This window comes from Symphodus melops (genome assembly GCF_947650265.1).
Source record: "Symphodus melops genome assembly, chromosome: 3".
In the NCBI taxonomy this organism is placed as follows: domain Eukaryota; kingdom Metazoa; phylum Chordata; class Actinopteri; order Labriformes; family Labridae; genus Symphodus; species Symphodus melops.
The window spans coordinates 2,271,581-2,286,585 of record NC_136693.1 but is presented as its reverse complement, the minus strand read 5'-3'; the positions used below and the strand labels follow the sequence as shown (position 1 = coordinate 2,286,585).

The window sequence follows — 15,005 nt, the reverse complement described above, 5'->3', positions numbered from 1 at the left end:
TGTTAAAGTACTGAGAGTGATTTCATTACATGAAGAATCAATGAAAAGGACAAATAATGTTTAGAGTGTGTGAATGATGTAACACCAGCTTCAGACAGTCACGAGCAGAAGTCAAGTAAATATGACGAGTGAGCTGAATGAATTGAGCCAAAACAAGAATCAGTTCAACTTAACGAGAAAATCCATCAAAAGTCGAACATTTGTCCCTTTTTTGTTTTTGTCAATTTGAGAGGAAGATATTGTCTGATATTAGGCACTGATGTGTTTTACTTCATTTATTCAGTCATTTTAAAAATAGTGAAGCGTGTCTGCTTCTCAGGGTTTATATTTAAAGGTTGTTTTTTTTTAAATCTTTATTTCTCAAAATGCTTAACAAAATATTTTATTCTCATCCTCTCTTTGTAATACCTCGGTTCAACACTCGAGGCGTCCTCCGCTCTTGAAACATGAAGGCGATAATGTGAAAGTGTGAAATCCTGCAGTTCATCGCGTGTCCACTTGGGGGCAGTCTGCAGGAAACACAGGAAGTCGCAAACACACCAACAGGCCGAGAAAGCTGTTTTTACATCAGAAATAAAAACATTTAAAGTCTGGTTCAAACAACAAAACACATCTGATTGGTTCTCGTCTTCGGTTCTTTTTTAAAAATGGCTCCATTTTGAGTTTGAAAACGATTCTTGTTGTCCACACTTAGCCGTGTAGCTGACTTGATTGACAGGTGGGCGTGACGTAACGGTTCATCATGAGGCTTAAAACCCGCCTCAGCTCTCAGCCTGTCGTTAGCTTGACCGCTAGTTAGCCGAGACAGAATTTCCAACATGGTGGCTGCTGCTGATGAGCCTCCAGCGCCCCCTGCAGGAACAGACAGGAACTGTCTCACAACTTTAAACTTCCACTCCTCCAGGTGTCAGTTCAGTTTAAACATATTTAAGATGAAAATAAAACAGGAAACACACAAGTTTAAGTTTTGTACTCAATTTTAATTTAGAATGCACGTTAGCCCAGATTCCTCTGATATATAAAAAAAAAGCTGACAGTGACGACAGAGAAATGCTGCCCAGCAACATTCAGACCAAAGCAGAACACGACAAACATCCCAACACTGACTCACTCCACAAACACAACGATTCTTTTTCTCTGAGTGTAGTTAACGTCTAGCAGACACACGCAGTGCCCCCCCTCCCCTCCCCCCCCTCCTCCATCATGCAAAGACTTCTCTATAAACATGCTGCTTTTTGAATTACAGGTGTAGAAAAAAAAATAGAAAAGTGAAAAAAGATACAGGATGTTCTCTGTGCAGCTTTAACTTCAAATCAGCCGATGACACCGTCTGTGACGTTCATCAGAATATTTGAACAATATTCAGCAGAAACGTCCAGCACACATTTTCTCCTGTTCGATTTTAGATCAATACGACTTGATTGGTAAAAGTGCAGAGAAATCTGAGGAGGGTTCTTCATGTTCTGACTGACAGGTGACTTTAAAAACAACCGTGACACATTTCAAATCCCAAGCAGCCAATCAGAAGTTCATCTTAACTTATTAGCAGATTCGGAGTCACGCTGCTTCCACGTTATGTGGAAAATTAATCGATCAATTTGGAAGTGGGAGAAAAGTTCAGATCAGAAAACATCCGATCGGAGACAAAAATGTTGGGAAGCTGTTAATAAAGTTTCTTGTGTCCAACTTAAGAACTGTGACTGCAGGGTCACTACTGTATGGTTCCTATATTTCAGAACCTGCAGTGAAGGCTGATGGGTAATGGAGTTTATAGAACATCAACCTGGCAGTCAGAACATCCGCTCATACGTACAGATCTGCTTTCTGATCTAGAAGGTCGGTATGCACTCGTTGGATTTATGGATGTAAGAACGAACGTTGCTACATGAACAGTAAGTCCACATCCGATCACAACAAGACGCTTTAAACGGTTGCAACACGAGCGGAGCTTGAACCCGGTGCGAGCGCCCGACTGGAACTCTTTGGAGGAACGTTGTGGGAACGGCTGCATAATCTCAGACAGACGACATTCCTGCAGGGAGGTGAAGCTCCTCGCCCGACAAACAAGCCCACGCCCACGCAAAGCTCACATAATCGTCGAGGCCGACACCAACAACGGTGTCAGACTGGCCACGCCCCTCTCCGAGGCGAGGGCTGCGGCGAGAGCGCCTGTCCAGATCTGCTCCGAACTCATTAGAGGCCGCTAAACGACCAAAAGTGGATTTAAGTGAAGCTGCGGCTCGCCTCGAGTGTCTGACAACATGTGGAGTCACACCACAAACACCTGACTGCTCTGAGGGGGGGGGGGGGGGGGGGGGGGGGGGGGGGGGATAAGTTTGTGGTCCAAACCTGAGCGTCTGTTTTTGATATAAATAAGTTGAAGGTTCTGAAGCTTACGTCTGACTCATCAGTAGATCAAGCAGTTTGTGACGGGTTTGGCTGCTTCTTCTTTTCTTTCACATCATTTTAAATCTTCAGAAAGATTCATCACACCTGACTTTGTTTTTTTTGTTTTTTTAACCAGTAATAAGAGCGTCATGGTGTTTGAGAGCAGAGCTGCGTTCAGATGCATCAGCCTCAAACGTGAGCCGGCGACCCGGCCTGTGAAATAAAACTTCCACCTTAACAGACCCGACCCGGACTCCAACATTAAAAGCACTCTAAATCATTCCGTGTTTTCTGAGGAACAGCCGGGATGTCAGAGTTTCTCCCTCTCTCTCTGTCGACTGAAAAATTACCTTCCAGCTAAATTTGAAAAATGTGTTTTCATAGCGAGTCATACGCTAAAAAAAGGCCCAAACGCTGACGACCACGACTGTCCTCGAAAAACATCCACATGTGATGATAGAAAACTCTTTGACAAGATAACAGAAGAAAATACACATCCTCAAAAAAAAAGGGTCATTTCAATAGTTTGCCGCGGCGGCGAGAGTCAGACGTGCAGCCTGTCGGACTTTTAAAAGGAGCCGACAGGAAGAGGAAACAGGCGAGGTATGCTTTGGTTCCCACAGACGCCGGAGTGAGCGGCGTCTCAGTTCGTAGGATCTCCTCCCATAAGGTCGGTCCGTTTGATTTCTCCCGTGATCACAGTCTGAACGTGAAAAATAACCTCCCATCTGATACAAACTGGAACTACTTACAAAAGCGGGTTTTTTTTTTTTGATGAAAATCTAATTCAATTCAAAACATTTTGTAAAAGTCTTAAAAATGCATTAAGAGAATTGTAGGATTTTCCCAGAAAGGTGGGACGACAGGTTTCCAGGAGGATTGTGGGACATGTAGTCAAGAGGGAAAAGAGGGGGGGATTAAATATGAGAAAATAAGGTTGTAAGCAAAAAAAAAAAAAAAAAAAAAAAAAAAAGCAGCGGAGACGATGCGGCTCCATGTTTCATATTGACAGAAGGTTTCAGAAAAGCTGCAGCCAGCTCCAGTAATCTAAGTTTCTGTGGCCCCTCCCCCTCACTGCCCATTGGTGGAGGAATTGTTTTGGGCGGGACTGGTGCTGTCGGCGCCCGTGGGCGGCTGGACGTTGTCGGCCAGGTTGTGGGCGTGCTCCAGGAAGAGGTCTTTGAGCACGCTCAGCTCTTTGCTCAGCAGTTTGATCTTGGCCTCTAGCCGCTCGTTCTCCTCCTTCAGCTCGTTGACGCGCTGCTGCGTGTCCATCGCCTTCTGCTTGCTGCGCATGCGGCTCTTCTTCACCGCCAGGTTGTTGCGTTCGCGCCGCTGGCGGTACTCGTCGCTGTCCTTGTCTGCGGAGGGCTTCTTCATCTCGCTGGGTGGGAGGGCCTTTCCGCCTCCTGCTGAAGGGTTCGCAGGGATGAGTTGAGGGACCTGCTTCAGCCCGGCTACGGTTGCCGATAGGGACGAGGAGGAAGCGGCGGCGGCGGTGTGGGCGTGACTCTGGATGACACTCACGCCGTTGTGGTCAGCTGTGTTTAGTTTCGCCTGCGACAGCCGGCTCATTTGGATTTGCTGCCTGCAAGTACTGATCTCTGAGTCTCCTCAGTCGTAGAGATGAATTGGTTAGGATGCTGGTTTCTGGATTCTTCGTCTCGCCTAAAGGAGGAAAACAAAGTTATTAAAACATTCAGAGAGATGACAAACAGCCGAGAACTTCATCTAATGAACTTACAGGAAATGTTCTTAATGGTCTACCTGCATCAGGAAGAAAGTTTCAACCAGTTTTTTAACAGTTTAACATTTTAATCTTGCAAATGTACAAAGTTGGGGGGGGGGGGGGTCACACTGACATGAGACATCACAGGAACTTTAGTGATCTGATGTGACTTAAAAAGAAAAACAAATACGAAGCACACTCGTCGACCTGAGCTAGTCATCCTAGCGTGCTTTCTGAACCGACAACATAATAACGTTGAACTCCTGATTGAGAAGAAGCTACAGATGTTCGTGTTTAACGTTTGCTGCCACATTTGTTCGCTGTAAAAATACGATTTGCTCGCTCTCATTGGTTATCGCTGATATTCCATCGGATGCAGCCTGATCTACTATTTGATCTGGAGTAGTAAAAAAAAAAAAAAATCCTACTAATACTTATTGGACATCTAACTGATCGTGCCACGCCTTGAATCAGGCCAAGCTTCGTCTTCAGTGATAACACGAACGACATTAAGTCCATATACGGATGCAATAATTTGTAGCCTCTCTGGCCAAATGTACTTGTCAGACATGTGAGGGGGCCTAACATCTTATTTTAACAAAAAAAACTTAATATCTGCATTCATCCTGCAGATTCTCAGCTGACCTCAATCCATCAATCAGGAAGCTTCACCTCCTCCGCTGCTCATGAACATCAACACCCTCCTCCGCCCTGCTATCCACAGACAGCAGCTCCTGACGTGATAATTGGTCGTGGATTACTATTCTGTACGGCCAATTAGCAGCGCTGCTCTGATTGGTCGGCGCGTTGCCATGCAGCCAGTCAGCTGTGCGCAGAGAAAAGCGCTCCGGGTGAAAACAGAGCTCCGGCTTGTTGCTTGGTGTTGCATCATCACCGACTTCTCTCTCTCTCTTTGTGAGGGGGAACTCCGGAGTCATGCGAGGCTAAGCACAAACCTTAAGCTTTTAAAAATACTTATGATTAAAGTTTTGACGCGATAAAATACGCTGACATTATCAGGAGGAGTCGATCCTAATCGAATAATTCTAAAATTCAAAAAGCACTTTCACAACTTTTTGTTCACTCGAAGCCGCCTACAATTTATTCACAACAACATGAGGACGTCCTGCTTTGAGGAGAATCGTTGATAAGTGTATTTTTTGGCTTTAAAGAGTCGAAAATAGGTGTTCACTTTCTTTTTTACAACAAGCCCGGGCACTGCCTGTTTAGCCGGGCAGCTAGCCAGCTAGTTAGCTCCAGATGCTAACAAGCCCTAACCGTACTATTAGCTGTCCCCTTTTTTTTCCGGACCGACAAAAGACTTTAAAACACGGCTTACCTTCACGGGGCGGCAGCGGTGTCAACCATCCGTCAAAGTTTTCAAAAAGTAATCGTAGAAAGTTGAAGTTAAATCCCGTCTGTGTGAGCTCTTGTGTGTTTTTGTTTGGAACATGGGAGAGGAGAGGATTGCGAAATCTCTTTTACCATGTACGGCAATGTCAAGAATCAGCCAGTCAGAGGCGTAGGGGAGGGAGCGAAGCGAGCGCCTGACCAATCACAGGCGAGTGTACGCCAGAGTGATGCAATGCACCTGATGTTTGACACCTTGTTGGACCAATGAGAGTGGGCTGTCTTCTGTTGATTTTGTTTATGTAATATGAGGTTGGTCAAATGAGTCCATACAGGCATGACTTCACATCGGAATGACGAAATGTGATCACATTGAAACTACAACATTTACGTGAACTACTGTTTCCATGATCAACTATTTAAATTGACTTTATTTTCACATGAATCTTCACAAGGATTAATTTCAGTAAAAAAAAAAAGAGCTGTGTAACATGTAGGCTGCAGAAAAGGTGTTACATCAGACAACTGAAGGAAGGATAAAAACACACACTTGTCACTTTCAGTTTTTATTTTGTAGAAGGCAAATGAATGTAAATTATAATGTATGTTAAAATAGAAACTGTGGCAGTCCAGCAGCTCTCTAATTGACGAAAAATATCCTTATAAAACAATAAAAAATGTTTGTCTTCCTGTTTGTGTCCCTTTTTCTTTTGCATATTTGTATATTCATTCATAAGAACACTGTCAAGTTCAGCACATTATTGAATATTTTAATAGCAGACAGCAGCTTCACACTACAAGACTCAAACTTGTTGATGGCTTTAAATAAATTGTCGGCCAAGTTTTACTCTTCAGACGCGAAACCTGTCTTGTCACGCTCTCTAAAGTTTCTCAATTGGCACCACAGGAGGGACTGAGTGCTACAGAATGCTGTGGAGAGATCAGGTTCATGTTTGATTTTCTTGACACACAGTATGCAATGCCTTTTTTTATTTTTTTCATTTCAGGGGTGTTCAGTTCTTTTTCCTGAGATCAAACCATGTCAGGACATGTTTAACAGTATCACTTTCTTTTCAGAGCAAACATGACATTGTCATTTTTACTTGACTATAAAAGCTGCGCTAAATCTCAGCGGTGAATTTAAATCTGTCCCATAAAGTTTGAGGACTTAACAGAGACGTATTTAATAAAGAAACAACGGACCAATTTCACTTTGTCTTTGACTATCAAGGTTCTGCCATCACAATATAGTCTTGATGCGTTGCAGCATGATTTTTAACAACATACTTAATATCTAATAATATGGAATATTTTTTAACGTTCAGAAATAATACTCTGACGTGTTTGAAGATTTATGGAATTTGGACTTTTGGATGAAAAATGACCAAGTAGTATAAATAGGTTCATATCTTCAACAACCTTTCATTTACATGAAATAATTATTTTTTAATAAAAGATCTTGTTTTATTCTCATTTTTACCTTTCATGCTGTCCGTCTGTGAAACCTACAGAGGAGCGTCAGTTCAATCCGGAGAAACAAGTGAGCTAAGAAAATCATTTATTATGATGGATAACATTAAGACGTGATTTGACAGACATGCTTTGGTGCTTGGACTCTCTGGGGGGGTTGTTGTGTTTGGAGAATGACACATCTGAGCATTGACAGAATGGACTCCTGGTGCCTGGTGGAGCCTGGTGGGGGGGAATCTGAGGACTTGATGAGACCGGATTATGATTCAGCAAAGATGGCTGATGATTGAGAGGTGGAGGGGCGTGTAAAAACAACAATTATATAATCTAACTTAAACTTGAGCTTCATTAAAAACTTTAATTCAGCCTCTGCCTGAAATGCTTCGTTTCAGCCACTGTCTCTTTAAGACCCCCCCCCCCCCCCCCCCCCACCTGCTCCTGCTCTACTGACAGGCCAGCTCCCTGCAGGGCTGTCAGAGGAGGGCTGCTCTCCAGTGCTGGGAGAAAAGCGCCAAGAAGAGCGCCAATTGCACCGGCCTACATGGAGACTTGACGCCGTCTAGTTTAGTATGAACATCCAGCATTGTAACACAATATGTGAGCAACATAATCGGACCTGGACAAGAATAGTAGCAACACACAGTTCAAACAACAACAACAACAACACTCACATGACGGCAGTAGCTCAGTCCGCCGGGACTTGGGCTGGGAACTTGAACTCGCGGTTTTTCTGTAATAAATGATTAATGTGAAAACTGAGCAGAGGCTTTTATGTGATCGCCATAATCACACAGGTAAAAGCAGGACATATTTCTGAAGTCAAATCACAGCAACACTTCAGCTCTTCAGCAACATCTGAGTGTGCTGAGGGGGACCTGAGTTTGTCATCAATTTCAGAGTTCAGGGGTTAACAGGGATTGGCTGCAAATACTGAGACCTGCATGAGTCCAAGCTCATCCAAAACACAAACACACGTGAAAGCATTGTGTTCATAAGTGAGACCATCAGGAGTGTTTAAATACAGGAATTGAACAGAATCATAACGAGGGCTGGATTCACTTTTATTGAACTTTTATTTAAACGGAAAGTTGTTGAGATTAAAATGTTCTTTTTTTTCCAGAGTGTCCTGGACAGGACCGGCAAGCGGCACACTTCAGAGAGGTCAATGGTCAGAGCGTGTGGTCTGGATCATCCTCTCTCTTTCTGTGAGCCAAGACAAACTACCTCTGTACTGACGGTATGAAGTACAGCATGTACTGAATGTGACTGAGCATTTTCATGTTCTCTTTTTAATGCTGGGCAGGAAATGATTACTGATATTCAGATTAAATTGTTGCCGCTCAAAAGGAGAAAAATAACACGTTCAAGCTTTCTCTTCTCCATTTTCTGAAACCTGAACTTTTTTTCTTTTCTTTTCTTTCTTTTTTTTTTTTACGTTTCCCCCCAAGGAATTATATAGTTTTTTCTCAAGGATGTGTAGAGTCATTTTTTTTTTTTTTTGCGAAATCTTCAACTGCCTTACTGAGTCTTAAAATGTCCTTGTTGACCACTAACGCTTTTCAAGCACACCTGAACCCTCTTCAGGACATAAATGAATCCTTAAACACTCTGAAAGGTTTTCAACAACCTTTTAAGCACGCTAAAGGATCTCTAGAATCTTTTCAAGTAAAGCATGATTTAGTTTAAATGACTTACAACAGAACACATATTCATAAGTAAACTTTGTTCCCCTCATCAGTGACCTCTTTGACCTCTCCATGGATCACCGTAAACTCCTCAAAGACCTTCGAGCCTCACACCGAATCGATGAACCTCGCCATGGATTCATTCACCGAATCCATCAAATATCTGTGTGGATCAATCCACAGCTTTGAGTGAGGCGTCGTAGCTGCAGCCACCGTTGAACACACATTTTCCATGTCCTCAAAATGTTGACATTATTGGACAACCAAACCTGACGTGTGAAGATAAACTGCAAGTTTTGGGCACTTTCAAACCATATACATTAAAATCTCTAAAAACAGCAAACTCCCTTTTTACTGATGTTATATTGAAAATCATTCCTTTTAAAAGCCTACAGAAGTACACACAGCTTAATGTGTTGGCCCCAGACCACTAGGGGGGGGGGGGTCCCTGAGGGCGGGCCAAACCAAAGCAGCGGGCCGTGATGTCCACATTTCTAATGACAGTAGAAATCCTCCCTACGGGGGCCCCGTCCGACAGCACTCACTATCTTTGACCTGCGTATGGGTCACATGCATTATCTCTGTGGAAACCAAAGTGAGTCAGTGAAAGTCAACAGAAAAAAAGAGGAGGAATTATCTGACCGGGAGAGAAAAAAGAACGATGAGGAGTACATATCGGGACACTGACAGAAACAAATGCTGGTTTGATTTTTTTTGTCTTTAGGGCCCCAACAGACTCTCGACTCTGATATATAAATCTTCAAGAACTTTACAAACATCCCTAAAGACAAAACTTAAACCTATCAAAGGATCTCAAGATCGACTTGAGGATGTTTCTTTTTAGCTGGCCGTGAAACAGACTGAACTGAATGCTGAAGCAAACGATGCCCAGCAGCAGCAACAGCGACGGTTTCTCTGATAAATACAAATAAAAATTGGTTTAACAGCTTTATAATAATAAGTGTGAAATCTGAGCAGCACTCTGCAGAAACAGACTCTTCTCATAGCAGAGTCACGATTAGTGATGGACCCAAAAGTTCAACACAGGAGCTTCAACTAAAATGTTGGCCACTTTATCAACTCCTCACAGATAATCTTCAAACATGCTGACTATCACATTTCTGTTGGACTAATAAAAGTGACATTAACAAACTTAACTTGAAAATACAGATGTCTCAGTCAACGAATGTTCCCATGAACTTCCTAATTGAATATTTGAAGCTCATCAGGGAGGCTGGAAACATCATCAGTGGACGTCCACTGGTTTATCTTTGTCTCCAGAAAAGGGGAGAGAAAGAAAACAGAATGAATTGATTATTAGCAGTTTAAAAATAAAAGGAAATACAGCTATAATACTACAATTGTTTCACTTTTAAGTAGAAAATAAATAATCAAATAAATATGTTAGAGGGGGAAAAAGATGTACCTGCAGGATCAGCTCTGTGCGTTTCCAGCCGACAGGGGGCGCTCCAGTCCGTTTGTTCAGGCTCTCTGCAGCTCATACTGACTCGCCTCACAACCGTAATGTTGAACTTTCTTCCCTGATACCCTTACACAGAGACCCCACCCCCACACTCCGTATCTGCCCCAGTGTGTATGTGTGTGTGTGTGTGTGTGTGTGTGTGTGTGTGTGTGTGTGTGTGTGTGGTGTCATGTGGAGGATTAGTCATTTAAAAACACAATTCACCGTCTTTACAAGACTGCATGTTAAACACCCCCGAAATTAAAAAAAACAAAATAACTTTATCTCTTCATTTAATTAGGCGACGTCGCGTTTTAATGCAAAAACAAACTTAGAAAAATTTAATCACTATAATAATAACGAATAATTGACATGATTAATTGCATTCATGTCAATACGGTATTCCATATGTTCTTCAACATTTATAAAGACTATTCTCCAGTAGAACATGTTCTTTGTGTTGAAGTTGTCAGAGTTCATCTCTCGCGATGATTCATGACTTCAGAGGATCATAAACGGGATAACCATGCTGACTTTGATGGTCGCCGCTGGGGAGATAACACCAAACTCTGAATGTGTCACTCACTGCCAAAAAGGTAGAGACACACACACACACACACACACAGTGTGAGTGTGCGTGTGTGTGTGTGTGTGTGTGTGTGTGTGTGTGGCTTCAGTACACTGCTTTTATATCCTGCAAAACAAGTTTATTTTCGAAAAAGCAGCACAAATACACCGGCTTTAAATAAGTAAACAGTAGTCTGTGTTAGTGTTACATTAAAACGTGTTTTGCCGTGTTGTGCATATTCTGGGGCCACAGCTGGGTCTCTAACTCGTTTTCGTGCATTATGTCTCGCAGGATAATTATACTAAAATAAGTGATTTCAAAACACAGATCGTATTGAGGGGCAAGACACAGGGCGTAATTAACATTTAATTCCAGTATGCCTCTGCAAAAATGTTGACAGTGGGTTAAATCCAGGACTGTGTGTGTGTGTGTGTGTGTGTGTGTGTGTGTGCCCCGCCCACTCCCTGCCTCTATATAATCGCACTTTGACAGCTCAGAGTTTACTGAGCAGGAGGGATCAGATCGACAGCCTGCAGCTCTAACTTGCTCCCCTCTGCTCTGCATTACAAATAAAACCTGTTTCACTAACAGAGCTTCAGCAGCGTTCAGTGCATGTCTGCAGGTTTATGACCCCCCCCTCCTCTGACCTGAGGACCTCACACACTTTCTGACTTTCCCAAAACTGGATTCCCGGAGCTCCTCGCCATGCTTGCCCGGGTTTAGATTCTCAATGGAGCTCTCTAACCTGTACGAGGTCGCGCCCCGGCCCCTGATGAGCAGCCTGACCCACGGACAGCAGCCTCCCTCTGGCTACAGAGACCCGGCAGATCTCGGCGGTGAGATCGGAGACAACGAGACCTCCATCGACCTGAGCGCGTACATAGACCCTTCTGCTTTCAACGACGACTTCCTCGCCGACCTGTTCCACCACAGCTCCCGGCAGGACAAACTCAAGATGATGAACGGAGAGTACGACTCGGTGCCGTGCGGCCCGGGGCCCCAGCAACACTACATGTCCAACTATATGGAGTCCAAGCTGGAGCCCCTCTACGAGCACAACCAGCAGCGCATCAGACCGGTGGCCATCAAACAGGAGCCCCGGGACGACGAGGACCTGAACTCGGGCATGCCACCCACCTACCACCACCCGCATTCTCAGCAGTACTCTCAGCATGCCCAGCAGCAGCCGCACCTCCAGTACCAGATTGCGCACTGCGCGCAGACCACCATGCACCTCCAACCGGGACACCCGACCCCTCCGCCGACACCGGTGCCCAGCCCCCACCAGCACCACCACCACCACCAACATCCGCACCAGCACCAGCAAGGCGGAATGAAGCTGCTGGATCATCAGCGGGGCGGCGGGAAATCCAAGAAGAACGTCGACAAGAACAGCCCAGAGTACCGGCTGAGGCGCGAGCGCAACAATGTGGCCGTGCGTAAAAGCAGAGACAAGGCTAAAGTGCGCAACATAGAGACTCAGCAGAAGGTGGTGGAGCTGACCACCGACAACGACAGACTGAGGCGGAGGGTGGAGCACCTGACCCGCGAGCTGGACACGTTACGAGGCATCTTCAGACAGCTGCCGGACGGATCCTTCAAACCCATGGGCAGCTGAGAGACCGCTGAGCCGGACAGGGAGTAGACTGGAGGTGGACTGGTACACTGCTGGATTTATGCACACATGCGGTTCGATGTGTGTTCTGGTGTTCGGACGGACTGAGACCTGAGAGGAGAGACAGGCAGCTGATGTGTTCACTGCATAAGACATCAGACAGATCAGTTTGACTTCCACGGAGTCTGAAACAATCATTTTCTCTTTAGTAGTAACTTGCAAATATTCTGGAGAAGATTTTGAAAAACAACCACTCTGCAGACAATTGAACCATAAAATGTATGTAAAAAAAAACAACAACAACAACAACCAAGACATACTGGAGCCACGGACAGATTCTGTTGTTAAAGGAATATTTCAGAAAACTGTCAGATCATAAAACCGGACAGAAAGTGGCGCCTGATTCTGGAACAGTGTTTAAACATTTTACTGGACACAGATGAGTCAGCTTCACTTCTTTGGAGGAAAAAAAAAAACATACTTTGGTGGACTTTGTAAAAGAGGACTGACTTGTTCAGACTGCGTTTTCCTTTTTTTTTTTTTCCTTTTGCAGTGTTCATGTGCCTTTTCAAAACTTTTGTGCAAAAGCCGATAAGCTCGTTCCCCTGCAGATCCACACAACAGAGGACTGGTTGTTTCTGTGCCTTATTCCCCATCAGACTGTGTGCTCCACACACTCTACTCACATATCAGTGCAGCTAAGGTAGGGCACGGTGGAGATGATCCAAAATCAGCCTGTTGTACATGTAATTATTTTTGTTTTGTACATCTCCATATCCTCTCCTCGTGTGTCTTTATAGAGCTATGAAATGCAAAGTGCACGCTGCTTGCATGTAGGCTGAACTGTTTATGTATGTTTATGGATTTATGCTCATTTTCTGTTGCTCCTCATGAATGAACTCTGGTACTATTCACACATGTGTTTGATGGTGTATATAAGGACATATACACACATCACGATGTTAAGCAGAGCATTGGCTGTGCAGCTGTGATTACATTCAAACTTAAATATTTGAAAGAGACAGCAACATCCTCTAATTTTTCAAAAATAGTTCCAATGTTTGTACATCTCGGTTTGCTGCAAAGTTGGGTCAAATGTGCGAGCCGCTGTGAGACCTCCAAACTGTTTCTGTGTTCTTATGTTCATGCATTGAAACAAGCTAAAGGAGTAAAAACCCTGCAGCACTGAATACCTTGTAGAGTTCCCAAACTACTTCTTACATTTCTGAGTAATGACACCCTAAGGTGCATCATCTGTCCTGCTCAGAACAAGGCGGCTTCTCTGTGTTCCCTCAAACATTATTATTGTTTTTTTTGGTTTGTTTGTTTCGTGTGTTACATTCTATATAAAAGATAAATAATCATCTGCTAGATCTGCATCTGGTGATGACATGCCAAAGTGAGTAATTCTTATAATTAAAAAAAAAAAAAACCCAATCAAAAAGCAATGACTGGAATTCAAACTGTGGTACCTGCTTCTCTGTGTCGCCATCCTGCAAAGATCAAACATCTCCAGACCTGCTGATTCCTACAAAGCTGATCATGTTGATTTTTAATGAGTTTGTTGCAAAGAAGAAATTCCTACAAAGATTTTTAATTTCTGCAAATCCTGCAGACCTGCAGATGTTGGTCTTTTCAGAGGAGAACAACAGCAAAAGCAGCTTTTTGTTTTTTTTTCTCGAATGCACTATCAGTCGTCAAATGAAGCACAGAGCTGTGCAGAAAAAAAATGTTCTCGTGTTGCTGATTTACAGACAAAAACAAACAAATACAAAAATGTGAAAAGGGTTTCTATGCAACATGTCTCTTCCTCTTTTACACACACACACACACACACACACACACACACACACATACACACACATACACACAGTGCCTTCTGATCCTCTGAGGTGACCTTGGACCTCTTGCTGATCTGCTTGTCGTCGCTCTGTAGAAAAAATGTTGAAAGATGATGGTTGGTGTCAGCGAGGGAAAAAAAGGAAGCACTTTTTTTTTTTTACAAACTGATCTTCAACCAATGTTTGTCTCAAAGTTAACCTCTCAATTGTAAGATAAGCCTATACATAAAACTATAAATATAAATAAATATATATAAAATGCCAAAAAATCTGAATATTATAATAAAGAGCTTGTTTTATTTGACTCTGTTGTGAGTTTGATGTCTTTATTTATGAGCTTCCTTGATTTGAAGATACTCTTTTCAGTCTCATGTCGCTCAGAAACATCCACAGCTTATTCACAGATGCCTTCAGGTGTTCCTCCGGCAGCCTATAGGGGGCACTCACAGGACAATCAGCTTTATCAGATTAATCTCTTTCAGCTTCATTCTTCATCACAGACTACACCAGAGTATCTGAATGTGTTACTCGAAGCTTTGAGAGTCAAAAGTTTCAGTAAAAAAAATAGAAAAATAAAATCACCAGAAAATAATCAGATATTTGTCGTCAAACTCTCTGAAGAAGATGTTTTCTTGATTTAAGGATCTGTCAGAGTTGGGGGGGATTGCAATTTCATCTGTGCTGTATGTTTAACATGGAGCATATTTGACAATAAACAACCTTGAATCCTTGAATCCTTGAAACTTTTCTCATCTTTAAAAACATCTTTAACCTGCTGTGTTATTTCTCTTATTTTCCGGCTCTTTCACTCTTTCAGGTTTTCGTTTCAAATCATCTGACAGACCGGTTCATCTGCTAACATGAAGGTTGTTGGTTCGATCTCCCCTCGCAGACCTG

General features: G+C 43.3%; 2 protein-coding genes across 2 annotated transcripts; one reads left to right on the top strand and one right to left on the bottom strand.

Annotated features, from left to right (window-relative positions):
- Positions 1 to 959: 959 nt before the first annotated feature.
- cebpg (CCAAT enhancer binding protein gamma) lies at positions 960 to 5,626 on the bottom strand. Its single transcript, XM_079338994.1, has 2 exons — positions 5,457 to 5,626; positions 960 to 4,056 (listed from the first exon to the last, which is right to left on the bottom strand). The coding sequence occupies exon 2, from the start codon at positions 3,961 to 3,963 to the stop codon at positions 3,460 to 3,462; it is 504 nt and encodes a 167-aa protein (XP_079195120.1). The 5' UTR covers positions 3,964 to 4,056; positions 5,457 to 5,626; the 3' UTR covers positions 960 to 3,459.
- Positions 5,627 to 11,094: 5,468 nt separating this feature from the next.
- cebpa (CCAAT enhancer binding protein alpha) lies at positions 11,095 to 14,412 on the top strand. Its single transcript, XM_079339787.1, has one exon. It carries the CDS (start codon positions 11,383 to 11,385, stop codon positions 12,268 to 12,270), a length of 888 nt encoding a protein of 295 aa, XP_079195913.1. The 5' UTR covers positions 11,095 to 11,382; the 3' UTR covers positions 12,271 to 14,412.
- The last annotated feature ends 593 nt before the right edge of the window (positions 14,413 to 15,005 follow it).